This window comes from Pyrus communis, chromosome 11, assembly GCF_041283825.1.
Source record: "Pyrus communis isolate YQ-2024b chromosome 11, ASM4128382v1, whole genome shotgun sequence".
In the NCBI taxonomy this organism is placed as follows: domain Eukaryota; kingdom Viridiplantae; phylum Streptophyta; class Magnoliopsida; order Rosales; family Rosaceae; genus Pyrus; species Pyrus communis.
Window position 1 is genome coordinate 6,534,346 of NC_142575.1, and position 16,143 is coordinate 6,550,488.

General features: G+C 38.1%; 1 protein-coding gene and 1 long non-coding RNA gene across 6 annotated transcripts; one reads left to right on the forward strand and one right to left on the reverse strand.

The window, feature by feature from the left end:
* Positions 1 to 1,832: 1,832 nt before the first annotated feature.
* LOC137741855 (telomere repeat-binding protein 5) lies at positions 1,833 to 7,422 on the reverse strand. Of its 5 annotated transcripts, none has more exons than XM_068481564.2 (10): positions 7,085 to 7,422; positions 5,707 to 5,912; positions 4,763 to 5,597; positions 4,425 to 4,631; positions 4,262 to 4,324; positions 4,079 to 4,158; positions 3,701 to 3,942; positions 3,088 to 3,387; positions 2,928 to 2,991; positions 1,833 to 2,441 (listed from the first exon to the last, which is right to left on the reverse strand). In XM_068481564.2, exons 2-10 carry the CDS (start codon positions 5,785 to 5,787, stop codon positions 2,274 to 2,276), a joined length of 2,040 nt encoding a protein of 679 aa, XP_068337665.2. In that variant the 5' UTR covers positions 5,788 to 5,912; positions 7,085 to 7,422; the 3' UTR covers positions 1,833 to 2,273. The 5 variants fall into 5 exon arrangements, with proteins under 5 accessions (XP_068337665.2, XP_068337664.2, XP_088535535.1 ...); XM_068481563.2 differs by having other exon boundaries at positions 4,733 to 5,597; positions 7,085 to 7,419; XM_088679409.1 differs by having other exon boundaries at positions 4,763 to 5,584; positions 7,085 to 7,379.
* Positions 7,423 to 13,353: 5,931 nt separating this feature from the next.
* LOC148692788 (uncharacterized) lies at positions 13,354 to 14,841 on the forward strand. Its single transcript, XR_015953726.1, has 3 exons — positions 13,354 to 13,620; positions 13,722 to 13,795; positions 14,655 to 14,841. It is a non-coding gene; the product is annotated as an uncharacterized LOC148692788 (long non-coding RNA).
* Positions 14,842 to 16,143: the final 1,302 nt, after the last annotated feature.

Genomic DNA, 16,143 nt, shown 5'->3' on the forward strand with positions numbered 1-16,143 from the left:
GCCTTTTATAGCAAAGGATAGTCATATTCCCATACATCTTTTGTGGTTCTTGTAAATGAGAATTGTGGCACAAAGAGACAACCCCATTAATATTAACCACATATCCACTCCTATCTATACAATCCACGTAGAATTAGTACACTTTACACGAAAGAGATAGATATATAGATATAGAGAGGTATGGACGTAATGAATAGTGGCAATTTGGCAAAATTGTGGGGAGGTGGGAACATCACAATTTTTCCAACATTTTTTTTATTTTGAATGACATATGATGTGAAGTAACAGTCTTCAACAACTTGGAGGAGGATCAAGTATATATCAACTCAATTATTCACATGCCCTTGTCATATTCTCGTATTCTTCTTCCCTACTTTGCCTCAAATCTGTCAAGTTCGTTATTCTTTCTTTAGCAAGGTTTTAAAATGTGCTAGGCACTAGTCGGGTAACAAATAGGATTCTAGGTGATTTTTTATTTTATATCAAAGTATTAGAACATATTGAAAATATAGAGAACAAACATATAATGAGTGTTCATCCAAATATTCAACAAGTCTCTACAATTTATTGAAAAAATAAAATGCAAAATGAAAGTTATTTATTTTTTGTCTAAGTAAGAGTCGTAACCTAGGCAAGTGCCTAGGCAGGTCTAGACGCTCTTTCTTAATTTTCAAACACCTAAGAATTAATTTGAGTGGTGGCCAATCACTTAGAACGTGACCAAGACGGAACTTAGGCGGAAACTTTTAGAGCAGTGGTCTTTAGGTTTCTACTTTCTACTAGGAAAACTAGACACCGCCCATTGTTTGTTTATAGGCTTAATTTATGTCACTGTCTCCTATATATATTTGTATCTTGTAGTGACTTCGATGGTAAATTGTGACTACTTGTAAGTTAATTAATCATCGAAAATTTATAGTGTTGTTTGTCCCAAAAGCAAATTTAATAAACAAAGCTTATGTTGTATAATGTCATCTGAAAGTGGCTTTGACGCACTTTGCCTTTGAACTCACTTTATGCTCCCAAATTTGCCTTCATCATCAAGTGTGTCAAAAAATCAGTTAAAAGTCATTGACTCTATTTTGCCAAAATTCAATTGGGGACTAAAATTATTAAAAATATCAACTAATTACTAGTATCATAATCAAGTAGTATTCTTCTTCAGATGTAAATGCAAGATCTTATGTTCGACTTGCACGGCTAGGATGTGTAATATTGTTTTGAGTTCAATGTCTGGTTATGCCTAGCTCTAAGCTGCTTTTTTTTTTTTTAATAGAGTATTATTGTATAAAATAGAAAAACTTCAAAAAAAATGATTAATATTGATGGAAGGGTGTGGGATTCTCATTTTATTTTGGTACCCAAAGGCTAAAGGGGTCCATATTTTCGTCACAATTCACTTGCACAACCCCACATGGCCCCAAAGAAACAAAAAAAAAAAAAATCAGTTCCACCTTCATGTTAGAAAAAGTTTGATTCAATTTTTTTTTTTTTTTTAAAAGAAGATTAAGCAGTTCATTGCCCATTCAGATAGGATTTTCGTGCAACAAAAATATCAATGTAGCAGTATGTCAAACTAATTGTGCATGAACACATATGAAAAAGTTGAAAACTCGTATCACTGTGTGGTTGGCTTGAAATCAATAAGTGGCATATGCCCGTTACAATATCGATATCTCAAACCCATGGTGCAGAGAAAGTTAAAACCCATTAACAATCACGTAATTCTCTTAAAATATCTTTAAAGTGAGATGCCCATTTGCTGGTAAGTTTCTCTTCTTGCGATGAATGAATAACAAGTGTTGCAAGAAATAGAAATGCTGGGATCAAACTTAGGTTATAAACAGTAGATTTGAAATATACGAAGACCAAGATGGCCTTGAAATTATAATATCTATTTGCAACTGAAATGCAAATTGGAAGATTACAAGAATTAGCATTAACCCTAAATTAACAACTAAATCAGCATTACATTAACTAAGACCTTCATAACAACCCAAACCACACATTTACCAGAAAAAAGAATAAAAAAAAGATCAGGAAACACCAACCAACAACTTGGGTTTCTAAAGAATTCAGTTAGCCATCTCTCTTCTTATTTTGTCATCCATTTACAAGGGCCGGCGGCCTCACCGTTCGGGGAAAGGGAGCCGTGGCAAGAGCGACGACGGACCAGACTGATATTACATAAACATCCTTCAACTCCTACTTTCTTGTCATACTTTTTCTACATCATTAACAAAGATACAAAAAGAACACAATTGATCGAACATCTAGACGAGAAGGCAAGTCTCGGGCTGTTTGAGCTGTTGTTTGGCTTGCTGCTGGGACCAGTACGCGTGAGCTGTTAGGACCCTGTCCAAGAGCTCTTGTGGGACGGGCTCTCCCCGCCTCTGTTGAGGAGAAATTCTAGCCGTGTGCACTAGGGTTTTCCACTTATCCTACACAACCCGTAAAAACGACACAATCATAACCAAACCCACATCACATCCCTCACTTTTTAAGCAGTTTTCAAACAGAAAACAAAAAAGCATAGCAGCAAAAGTACTTAACAGACAAAGTTAGATTTAGAGATGCGTGTAAGATCAGAATATAAGAGATTCCTTCACAGTTGTAGTGAACAGGTAAAGTTATGCAGATTAACAAAGCTACAAAGACTGCCTAATCATTGCCTCTAATTCAAGCAAGCTGTTTGACAGACTGACCAGATCAAACTAAGTACCTCGAGCGGGGCCCAAGCCACAGAAAAGGACTCATAAATTAGTAAAATATAATGGTGAGGACGCAATCATAAACCATGTGAAAGTAACACATGATATGAAATTTAAATTTGAAATCTTTTACCGGGACTCAATCAGGTAACCAGAAAAGATTAAAAGAAACAATGTTTGTACTCAAACTTTATCATTGGCAAATAGACTCCTTACCTTTAAATCCACATATGTTCGATGCTTAGCGTTGTCAAAAGCTCGGAGTTTAACATCACGCCACCTGTAAATAAGCAAAACCATTAAAACTCCACACCGCAGCAAAATTTTAGTAAGTCAAGCTGGACAAAATCAACTTATGCTCGTATATCATTTATACCTTCCGGTACCAAGTTTCTCAACCGCTTGGACAAGTGCTTCCACTTCGGTAACAGAGAAAGGTCGACGAATTCGGCGCTGTCCAATATCAAACCGCCTTGATTTCCTGTTCCCAGGAACCACAGCTAGTGCATCCACACTCACATCTGGAACAGCAACCAGTGCTTTAGAATCTGTTGTGCTTTTTTCAGCTGACATATCAGTTGGAGAGGGTGCTGAATCATGATCACTTTCAATGTAGCTCCCAAAACTGGCCACATGAGGTTCAGGTAGTAGTTCGCCAGTAGGACCCGGTTGGTACCTGGTGCAAAATCATTATTAGCTAAATAGCAACCAACTTTCTAGTCTTGGTCTGAAAGCAATCTTACGAGATTGAGATTGCATAGCACTAGACCAGACTAATATGTACAACCTGACTGCTGAGTTGCTAACGTTGTAAAAAAGTTTCGGAATCACCCTAGCATTCAATTGGAAAAAGAGAAAAATGAACGCGAAAAGAAGCACCGCCATCTCTAATGAATTAGTACGCAAGGAAAGAAATAAAAAACTGAACGAGGTGCAAAACTGACGAGACCAGAGCATATTTGCACGAGACCAGAGCATATTTGCACTACCTTGTTAAAGGCTTTACATCATCACAAGGAAGCATACTGGGAGAACCATCAGAACATAAAGGTGGAGGGGTTCGGGAAGGGTCGGGTTCCAAGGAAAATCCCACAGAATCTAGATGGTCATCTTGAGAAATTCCTGTTTGCAGTAAAGTTTTGTTGTCATCTCTCACTTTCTTTCCTTGAAGAAGTACACCAACACATAATCCACCTCCAAGTACAGCTGTCACTGCTTCCATAACTGTTTTCTGCAGAATAATCGCACATCATCAGGACCCAAACTAAGACCATGAGAAAGTGCCGTACGTATCTCATATAAACAAATCCAATATACTACATAGCTAAACTAGAGGGAGATGCACAATCAAAATAGTCCCGAAATACCTTTAATGAACCAACAGTTGCCGTCTCCGGAATCTCAATAAATAGCTCTGGAACCCTAAACGACTTGATCCTGAGCTTCACTGAATAAAGGAAAAATCACCTTCTTGTAAAAATCTCTTGGAATGTCAGACACCAATCAAATTAAAAGTGTACATATCAAGTGCTCTTGAAATTTTTTTGTACCATGTGAATTCCTTGATTGGAAAGATGAGTGCTGACCTCCTACCGAAGAAGACATCCCAGTGGCTGCATAAATATTTCATACTTCTTGGTAAAAATACTCATACATTCCAAAACACATCAAGATAATCACATTGATTGAATAGAATCTGGTTTTGAAAATGACCTTGCATCTTTGAACACGAAGCAGAAGCATTTCCTTTGGTTCCCTTCCCCCGCAAGTCAAAGAATCCCTCTCTACTAATACCTTGATCAGGATTTGGAACTGTGCTACGGTCAAAAAGCCTCCTTTTCTTGAAAGGCATATTCATTTGAGATCTTTGCCGTTTGTAGCAATTCTTCCTGTTGTGGTAATTTGGTTTCATATCCCGATCTAAATATTCAGAAAAAGATAATGATTGCTATTAGAAAACAGTTTGGCAAAACTACACAGCATTGCTACTAAAACTTTGAAAGGAAGCTCGAGAAACTCACAAATTCTTTTAGTACGAGGCAGCCACTTACAGGAATTAGAATGTGTCTCATCCTTCGACTTTGGTACTTTCCAATATTTTGAAGCCAATATTTTCCGTATTCTTCGGTCTCCAATACGCGACGGCGCTGGCCTTGAATACTTCATGGCTGTACTAGGGTGAGTACACCCAAAGAAATTTTCGTCATCATCTCTACCAACTAATTTTACATCATCCCGGCTAGCGGGGAAAGATCTCTGAGGAATATGGTCTACATACATAGGCACCTTGGTGCTACCATCTGAACTAAGTAGTGGAGGAGGTTCACCTTCCCAGACAACCGGATCCTGAAAACTGCACATATCAGGCCCGGTACTGGTAACCACCTCCCCACTCTTATTAGTCTCATCCTTTACTAATACTTTAACTTCATTATCTAATTTACATTCACCAGACTCCCTGTTCCCAGAATAGCCTGCTTCTATTTTCCCAGTAAGACTTCCCAATTCATTCTTGCATTTTCCACTTGCCAACATGTCAGAAACAAACCTCTCCGAGCAATCAGAAGTTGTCATAACCGAATGACTTTCATTCTGATGAACTGGAGAAGCCTTGGAGCACGAACTTAGATTCTGACCTGTTGACTTATATTCAGATACCAAAGGTATCCTGTCAGAACTGCCTCGATCACAAGGTTCTGCTTTCAAGATTTTATCTCCAGCCAGATAATTCTCCTTAATACCTGCACATTGATCTTTTCCGATTGATGTATGACTGGAAGCCGGAGAACTCTCTCCCTCGAGCAATAACTTGCCAGCTACAGTCGCCAACAAGTCAAATGCACCCATTGCATTGTCTTCAACCATCTTTCTAACTGCACGACGCTTCTGAAAAATCGTTACCAAAATTAAGCATATGGATTAATTTGATAGAACATTAAGCATATAGGTCATAAACGTAAAATATAAATCATAAAGAGTCGTTGGATACACGTACCCTTGCTGATCTAGAAGCTTTAGGAGTGACAGGCACCTGATAGCCATTGAATCCGTAATCCAACCTCTTCTGCATCACCATATCTTAAAAATCATACCACGAAAATTTACATCAACTACAAAGAACCCGGACTCAGATTAATCCCTTCAACTAATATACACGTCGCGAGCTACCACCACCACCAAAGAGAATCCAAAAGCTAAGTCCTGAAAACAGATGAATGCAAGCAATCAGTTTCGCAGAAACAAACTAATAATTAGGATCACAGAAAATGATCTCTGATAATTCACTCTATCATGCAACATTTAATCGAGGAGCATATCAATAGATTCCCGGGAGATATTCGGAACATCATTACCCAAATTCGATTGCATCTTAGCATACAAAAACTCCGAAAACGTACAAGGATATACCAAATTACAACCTAGAAGCATAATTTCATGTCCCAACCTCCGATCAGATCCACATGATCTGACTTCAAAAACATAAACATAGCAACCCAGGAAGAACAACAAACAATAAGGGGAAAAAACTAAGAATTAACATAAAAAAACAGAGACCAGGGACTAGGTAACAGGTTAATCAACCGTAAATATACCACGAAACAACAAATGACAATCGAACCCATCAAATAAAATCCTCAACAGTTCCTGTCAGGAGAGCCAAAGATTCGCCATTTTTGACGGAGTAAATGAGAAGCGGGAAAAAAGAAAGAAAAAAAAGAAAGAGGAAAAAAAATGAACTAAAAAAAAAAGTCCTTAAACCGCTGCAAAACCCAAAAGACAGATCTAAATACAAAATCCAGCCAACAAAAAGGAAAATTCTGAAAAATTGGGAGAATTTAATTCCCTTAATCCTCAGGGAATTATCCGAAAATCCGAAGGAAAAAAATAAAGAGGTCTAAAACCCTTCGGCCGAGATCGACCTTGAAGAACACATAATTCAGATTGGTTCTCCACAACAGACAAAAACAAACAGAGAATCTTCATTTCTCGAATTTCTGAGAGAAATTTGAGATTTTTTTAACAAAAATTGGGATGGAAATTATGAATTCCCACCGGAAAACCCAGATCGAATCCATCAAACCCTTGGAAACAAATCAGATCGTCCACAAAGATCAACGAAAAAAAAAAATCATTTTTCAAGAACCGTTTGTTTGCTCAGAATTTCCGAGCGGAAAATCCCATAATTTTGAGCCAAAAAAAAATATTCTGGGTCGAATTCCGCGTCAAAAACCAACAATTCTCTCCCCTTTTCCGCACTTTCTCGGCAACCAAAACACTGTTCGGGAAAGGCTCATCGAAACCGTACATAAAATAAAAAATAAAAAAACGCAAGCTTGAACAATTTTCGCCAAAAAAAATTACAACATGCTCACCTCTAGCCAACGATTTTTCGCTCAAACCTCAAATCTCTACGCCCAGAATCGAAAAATCTCGAGAACTTTCAGGCTAATGTAAGATCGGGGAATTGTCGGAGAAATCAAACAAACAATAATACGGAAATTTACGCTATTTTCTCACCCATTTTCTCTCTATCCCATATTTTCCCGGAAAATCTAGATTTTTTTTCTTCGGGTTCAAACGACACCCATTTTTCTCTCTCTAAAACCAAAAAAAAACTAGTCTTTCTCTCTCCCTCTGATCGCCAAAACCCTCTGAAAACCACCAACCATTGCTTAAACCCCCGCCTCTTCTACCATTGACCCCTCTCACCGGACCTAACGGTAATTCCCACCTAAAGGACCGGCTATAACAGGTGTGTGGAACCCACGTATAGGATCGGTTCTTCGCTATTGGCTGGACCCACTTTCCAACTGCCATGTGATCGTGACACGTGGAGATTTATGCTTTCATGTGGCTGCTTGTGGCCCGCCGGATCCATAAAAACGTCGGGTCACGAAGAAAATGAGTTTATGTCGATAATATCCAATTTTCATTGGGTTACCAAATAGACGTTGGGAGTTATTTCTGGTTATCCACATGAAAAATGAACGGATGGTGTTTGGTTACCAAGAAAAAGATACAAAACAATGGTGTTCAAAATTTGCATGATTCTTCCTTTTGTTAGTTTATAATTCATTTTTCTCCAATTGGGTTAACTACTTGTCAAATTTGGGAATATTATGAAAATAAAAAATTTGTGTGAAAATGAATTGGTGTAGTTTCTTCATTCCAATTCCTAGATTAAAATTTAAAATTTTTAGTCCAGAAAATTTAGGGTTTATTTGGTACTCTACTTGAATTCAACTTTTTAAACTCAAAAACAAAAGTTTTAGGCTTTAAAAACTTGTTTGATGTAACTATTTTAAAAAACCGAACTCAAGACTAACTATAAAATATAGTATATATTTTCTAAAAACATAAAATTTGAATTTTTAGAGTTTTTAAACTTAAACTTACTCATTTTTTTTTCTCTCCCTCTTCCCATCTTACTCCAAATCTATCTCTCTCTTTTTTCTTCTTTCTCTCTCCTGTTTTTTTCACATTTTTCGTCTCTCCTCCAATTCGCTATTTTCATTCTCTCGGTTCTTTCTCACACTCATCTTCCTCTCTATCTCGTCCAATCATCTCTCTTCTTTCTCTTTCCTTCAACATCTCTTACTTTCTTTCATCCTCTCTCCTCTTTCTCCCTTTCGTGCGATCTCCTCTTTTTAGATTTCTCTTGTCTAATTTAAGTCGTAAGATTTAAAAATTTTAAATTGCAAACCAATCAAGTTTCTGAGTCTTAAAAAAAATTATTTTCAAGAAATGTTTTGAGAAATGATAAAAAATTTCAAATGGGATACCAAACAGGCCCTTAAGTTTTAACCTAGAAACAGTTTTTTTACTCCAACTCTTATTGATTAAAATTTTAGCCCCAAATTATTAAAGAATGAATTTAAGCTAATTTTTTTTCTTAAAGTAACTTTTTTAAAAGAAAAAATTATGTAGACTATCTTAATTTAATTTTATGAACATTTTAACTTTAAAAAATTTAGATTCCGATAAATATTGAAAATCACTAACCGACACCATGAAACTTGTGAAACACTATGAAAAAATATGAAACACATAAAATAAATTCTTTTTAATTACTTTAGCCGTTGGATTAAAATTTGGACCGTTAGATTTTTTTTTTTTTTTTTTACCGTTGGATTTCATCAAATTAGATTTTAACCATTAGATTCAATGAATTTATAAATATAAAACTAAAAAAAATATACATATATGGTGGACCAGCTCCACTAACCCACTAACACTGAGGGAATCCTAGGCTAAATTTGGCCCATAAATGATTTTTGAGTTTTAACTCATATTTGCCCCAAGGTTGGAGTAAGTTGGAGTAAGTTTAGAACCTAAAATTTGAGTTTTACTTTAAAGGTTAGAGTAGGTCTTAAGCAGTTTATTAAAGTCTAACTTAAGTATCAGAAGATTACGCAAGCAATGCACCAAGTATCAAACAAAATTCTCCGACTGTCAATTGTTTTTCACAAGCATCGCACTAGCGTCACTCTCTTTACTGCGTACGAATGTTTTTTTTTTTATTGCGTGATATTAGGAGAGATCTGTACAAATCATATTCAATCTGATCGAGAGTGAAATTGTTCCAAGCAAGTAAATATGTAAGTACCAAATTACTTTCAGAATAGGTCAAGAGTTTAATTTTTCTGAATGTAATGGAAGAAATAAACCTTTTTATAATATAGAAAAGATATTCTCATTGTCTAAGAAGGTTATAGCTCGTGTGAAATATTCAAAAGGATTAAGTGCCAAAAATACATTCATTAAGGTAAATATAGGAAGCAGAAACCACCATGAAATGATTCAGTTGACATGGACGAATTCTAAATCTATATTTCATACGACGCATTTTGATTTCGATTTATGGCACTGATAAATTACGCGATAAAAGCAGTTAGCCAGTTACGGATAAAATCATAAAATAATAAAGGTGGGGTAGACGGTAGAGATCCAGCCATTGAAGTCACCACTATTTTATTCCTTGCTTCCTTATAATACTAATCCCTCTCTTTCTCTTTCCTCACGCTCTTTGCACTTAGATCTAAAGCATAGTTATTCTCTAAAACGGATCCGATCATCCGTCGAGGGTGTATCCGTCATTTAATGTTACCGTCAATTGTTAAGTTTGCGTTAATCCCTGTTTGTACATTTTTATCGTATTCGTGCATGCAGTTATCCCGATAAGCATGTTGCGCACTTTTTTTCTGCGTTGCCAAATAAAGTATTAATTAATTGAAAAAACAAAAAAATAGAAATTAGCAATCATAATTTATAGAAAAACTAACAAAAAGTTAAAAAAAAAACTTTAGTTTTAATAAAAATAACAAATAAAAGTGTAGTGAATATTACCAGAGAAAAACAAAAATTTAATTTTTTGTTAAAAATAAATAGTACCATAAATGTTTCGTTAAAATTATCGTAATTTATTTGAATTTCATTTTTGTTAGTGGATTTAACCGGGGTGGCGTGACGTAAGACGGAGTCCGACCTACGTGGCGAAAAGGGAGGTCACGGTTGGTCGCTTTTTGGTGAGTGTTATTATCTCCACCCGAGGAGAAATTTTTAGAAGTGCCGGGTACACCAAGTGTCATGGTGTACCCTCACTCATTAGAATTTGATTTTATTTATTTATTGAAATATAAAATTGAAGGATATCCAAAAAATCAAATTCTAATGAGTGAGGGTACACCATGACCCCTTGGTGTACCCAGCACTCCTAAAAATTTCTCCCACCCGAGAAGGACAGGAGCAAGGTGAGTCGGTGACGAGTGGGACCCGGAGGAGGAGGTGACGGAGAGGGATCTCTGTTAGGGATGACGGACACGTGGCTGTTGAAGAACTAAGATAGCTAACGGCGTTGACTTGGGGGATAAGAAGTGGCGGTCATCGCCCCTCGACTCAACGGAAAGGAGTTTGGAGTGGACGCGTGGCGGGCGAAGAGGGTGGGATACCAAGTAACGAAGAGGAACAAGGACACAGAAAGCGCTTCTCCTGTGTTTTACACGGGAACGTGGGACTTATCGTAATACATGGCGTGGAGGGATGGATTTGGGAGCATCCTGTGGCGGTGAGAAGTATGTCAATAGGATGAGCATTTTTGTGGAGAATAAAAAAAAAAAAAAAGTTGTTGGTTCTAACACAACATATCAAAGATATGTGTGTAGCCTTTTAAAAGGCAGAATTTCATGTGTACTCATTGGGTGCCCCCATCTTTTCCTCCCAATCTTGCCCTACTCATCTCCCCTGTTTAGTGGCAGAGTTAGGATTTCATGTGTACGAGAAAGAAATGTCTCTCACACAATATGTAATTTAAACTCAAAACATGAGAGATTTAAGTAATTTTCATAAAAATTAAAAGACCCTAAAGTCAACAAAGATAACTAAAAACATTGTACAAATCTCCAGAAACCCGAATAGAAGGTAAAGTGTAAGTAAGAAAATTTTTAAAATATAATTGAGCTAAAGAAAAGTATATAGAATACGGAGGGAAAGTGAAATCTGCACAGCAATAAGAGGGATGGTGAGAAAAATGAGGCATGGCCTGGAATGGAAAAAAATTGGATTGAGAATACATATCAGAATGATATGCAATAACAACATGATCTATTAGGGTAACAAGAATAAAAAAAGGCAGGATAGGTCAAGGACCATTCTGGTCCCTTTATGGCTCTACCCATGCCCTTGTCACCCTATAAGGCCATCTCCAACCGACCCGGCCAAAGGACCATAGACCAAAAAATAGCTTGTTTTGACCCGAAAATTGTCTCCAACCGAGAGCTAGGGCAAATGGCTCGTGGGCCCCACTCGACGAAAAATTGGAGAACCGGCCAAAGGGCTGGCCAAGAGTAGCCAGCCCTATAGCCCAGCCCAAACACATGCTACTTGACGTCATGCTGACATCAGGTTATTGTTAGATTTGACTTCTTTTTTTTTGACGAAAAAAAAAAAAAAAAAAAAAAAAAACACCTACCTAAGCCATTTCAACCCCATTACTCACATCCTTTTCACCAATTCATACTATCTTACCTAATTTTACTTCAATTCTTCACCAATTTTTCACATCATTTTCATTATATAAAGATCACAAATCCCAAAGCTTATTAATTTAGCGACAAGTGACACTCAAAATATGTCTGAAAACCTTATTTTAATATAGTAGTTTAAGTCAATTAACCATATTAATTCAATTAAAATAATAAATTATTGAGGGGGCTAAAAAATAGCCCCCTTCAGTTGGAGATGGGTTTTTTTGTCAAGGGCTATGTTTTGGCCTATGGCCTTTTGGCACCCTCGGTTGGAGATGATACAAAATATGGTCTGACACTGTTTATTAAAAAAATAATTTCTTGCAGAACTATAGGACGACAGTCAGAGGGGGGGTTAGGCCATCTTCAACCGAAAGAGACCAAAAGGCACTGTTTATTAAAAAAATAATTTCTTGCAGAACCATAGGGCGGCGCCCGGAAGGGGGGTTAGGCCATCTTCAACCGACCCCGTGTGCACAAGATGGGAATGCAAAGTGCAAATGGAACCATGGTGTGAAAGATATGTGGAATGGGGACCTTATACAAGTCCTACATATGTTAATCTTCCGCTAATGACCTTGAGCATACATGCTACATATTACGACAATACAATTAGAGCATCTCCAATCCGAATCCATATCAGACGTATAACACATACATTTTCTACTAGTTGGAAAGTTCTTTGTTGAGAAATTATAAGGGGAAATTAGATACTCATATTGGGAGGAAAACGTAAATATATATACATCCTTTTTATCATCTCTAATAGCGAACAAATAATAATTTACATTTCCCTCATTGCAGCAAAAATTACATTTACGTCTACCATAAATGTATGTAAACATAGTTTTAACATCTTAAATTTCGTATCTTCAGTGAGAATACTTGATCTTATTAGATCGACTATGTCACAACCCGTCCCAGAATTTTAATTCCGAGGACGTGAAGTTATGAAAATGCCCTTAAACGGGACTAAGGGGCGTAAAATATGTTGTAACTTGATGATTTGGGGATTGGGTAGGATCCCACCTCCCTCAAATCTCTCCCTCATTCCCGTACCTTGTCTCTCTCTCTCTCCTCCCTCACAAATCTCTCATTCTCTGAGAGTTCTCTCTCTCTCCTTCGAACTCACACAGACCACCCACAAACCACCCCAAAACTATGCCAACGAAGGATCTAAGACCACCATCGTACTCCTGAAGACCACACGAACACGATGGTACTAATTTCAGGTGAGTTTCACTTCGGAAAACATGGATTTCAATTTCACTGTGCGTGTGCACTGTTCATGCACACGTAAAACTTGATGTTTTCTGGGATTTTGAAGCTTGTAGGAAGCTTGGTGAGGTCCTAAGGAAGCTCGGAGTGCTTCGTTTGAAGGATTTGGACGTCGGGATCACGAACTGTAAGTCCGGCCGAATTTTCGTATTTTTGGAAAAGTTTGATTCCGTTGTTTTTAGGCCCTAAAACTAGTCCAACGTGGTAGATTATGATTAGGGCTTCATTTTGGTATAAATTACGTGAAAAATGGACGTAGGAACACGGAGAACGATAAGTTCAAAGTTTGGCCGGAGCTGTCGGGGCTTTTTCCGGCGCAACCACGGCGAGTTAGGGGTCGAGACAGGTATGGATGTGTTCGTCTCGTCAATACCTTCATTTTGATATATAGTACGTTGAAAATGGTTAAGAAATGAAGAAGTTATGACACTTTGAAATTTACCCAGAAATTCCGGCAAAACACCATCTCCGGCGAAACCAGTCCGGCGACGCGAGGAAGAAGACGCGCGCGTGGGCAGCGCGTGAACAGTGCGCGTGGGGGCGCGTGAGAGCTCCAAATTGAGTTCTGAAAATTGTCACGCGTTCGTGACGTCGTGTAGATCACCGTGGTATATTCATACACCCAAATTGAGTAACGTATGAGAAAGTTATAGACGAATGTTTGGTGTATGTGCGTTAAATAACGTCAATTTGGTTACTTTTTGTATAGGTGAAAATATTACAGAGGAAGAATGTAACCAAGCTAGGGGAGGTTCAGGGACCTATGAGACGTCGATGTGATCAGTGAGTGGGCAGTTATTTTTCAGTATATATATATATATACGTATGCTTGACATATTTCCCAGAAAACGTATTTTAAAAGAAATACGAATTATATATCCTGTCATATATGCATCATATTTTAATATGTGCATTACCATAATTATGCATACTGTTGCATGGTGCTGAGGAGGCACAGGTAAGTGCCAGGTAAGCGGTATTCATGTGGTTATGCATTCCTGTTTATTATGCAATGGTAGTTTGAGAGGTTTAGAGAGCTCATAATCTGCACCCCCGGTGTTAGTGCTCCCGTCCAGGGCCAGGGCACAGCCTTCACGTGTATGTTCACCAGCACCGCATGCTCGTCTTGGATCCAAGTTAGGTGCAAGCCTGTCGTAGAGATCACATTAGGTGGTTCCGACTTGTAGGTGACCCGCGATTTATCGCCAGCTTCACGTGATCGTAGCACTAGAGCATACATATATATTACACCCAGCTTGTCGTGCAGACCACGTTAGGTGGTTCCGACTCGTGTGCAGATTCAGATGATGAGTTGAGATTGGAGCTCTATATGCAGCGGTACATGTCACGTTAGGTGACTCCCGGCTGCCAGATTATATGTTATTGATGTGAATTATGCTTGAGCATTTACATTTGATTATGAGATTCTGTTGTGGCATATTCTCGAGCATGAATGGCATATTGCAAGCATGATTGATATATCTTTGAGCATGACTGGCATATCTATACATATGTATATATGTTTATTTTCTGGGAAACTATATTTGTTTTACGGCGAGGGGTTAGTATATTCAAAGAGAAAAGAAGGTTTTGAATAAGTTCGTTTTGCTGACCCACTCAACTTTGTTTTGCGCCCCTCCAGGTTCAAGAATTGAAAAGGTGTGGTGACTACGAGGAAATTCAACGGTGTTCTGACAGAATGGACAAAAATTAGGACTCACCTTTGGGTGTTTCATCTTAGAAATTGTATCTTTAAAGCTTCCGTACTGTGCAAATGGTTACGTCACTCTCACGTGACGGCCAGCATGCCCTCCTTCGGGACGGGGTGTGTCAGACTATATATCATTTTTCCTGTTAAAAATGTAAATCTCACATCGTTACGTAAACTAATAAGGGGGTTTAAAACTTTGCATTAAATTAAAAGATATTAAGTCTCTACATCACACACACACACACACACACACACGCATACATACATACATACATATATATATATATATATATATATATATATATATTCATTTTAACGTTCTTTATCTGATTTTGACACACCCCGACCGAGATCAGGGCGTGCTGGCCGTCACACGAAGGTGACGTAGCCATGTGCGCGTGCGGAAGCTAATAAGATAGTAATATAAAAGTACTAATAATTAAAAACCTAATAGCATACAAAGTACTAGTGTATGTGAGACACAATTCAGAGCAAGTCTACAACAGTCCAAAAGGGAAAGATACGACATATGTACACCCGAAGGTGACCCTACAATGGTGAGTGTCTGTCAGAAATGCCGGGACGCCCTCTGGGATAAACCACCGAACTTGCTAGACCACTAGAACCTGGAGGGGCGCAAAAACAAAAGCGTGAGTGGGCAAAAACAAAGTTCTTTGAAAACTCTTTAGCAAAATACATTCTAACCCCTCGCCGTAAAAACCTGTATACTTCCCAGAAAATGAACATATATACGTATGTATAGATATGTCAATCATGCTCCACCATATGCCATTCATGCTCACAATATGCCATTCATGCTTGAGAATATGCCACAACAGAATATCATAATCAAATATAAATGCTCAAGCGTAATTCACATCAATAACATATAATCTGGCAGCCGGGAGTCACCTAACGTGACCTGTACGGCTGCATCTAGAGCTCCACTCTCAACTCAATATCTGGATCTGCACACGAGTCGGAACCACCTAACGTGGTCTGTACGACAGGCTGGGTGTAATATATATATGTATGCTCTAGTGCTACGATCACGTGAAGCTGTGCGATAATCGCGGGTCACCTACAAGTCGGAACCACCTAATGTGGTTTGTACGACAGGCTTGCACCTATCTTGGATCCAAGGCGAGCATGCGGTGCTGGTGAACATACACGTGAAGGCTGTGCCCTGGCCTCGGGCGGGAGCACTAACACCGGGGGTGCAGATTATGAGCTCTCTAAGCATTTCAAACTACTATTGCATAATAAACAGGAATGCATAACCACATGAATACCGCTTACCTGGCACTTACCTGTGCGTCCACAGCACCAAATACACATTTATATATATGTATGCCACTACTAATACATGCAATGATGCGTAAACAACATTCATATGATGCATGGCATAAAACAAATAACC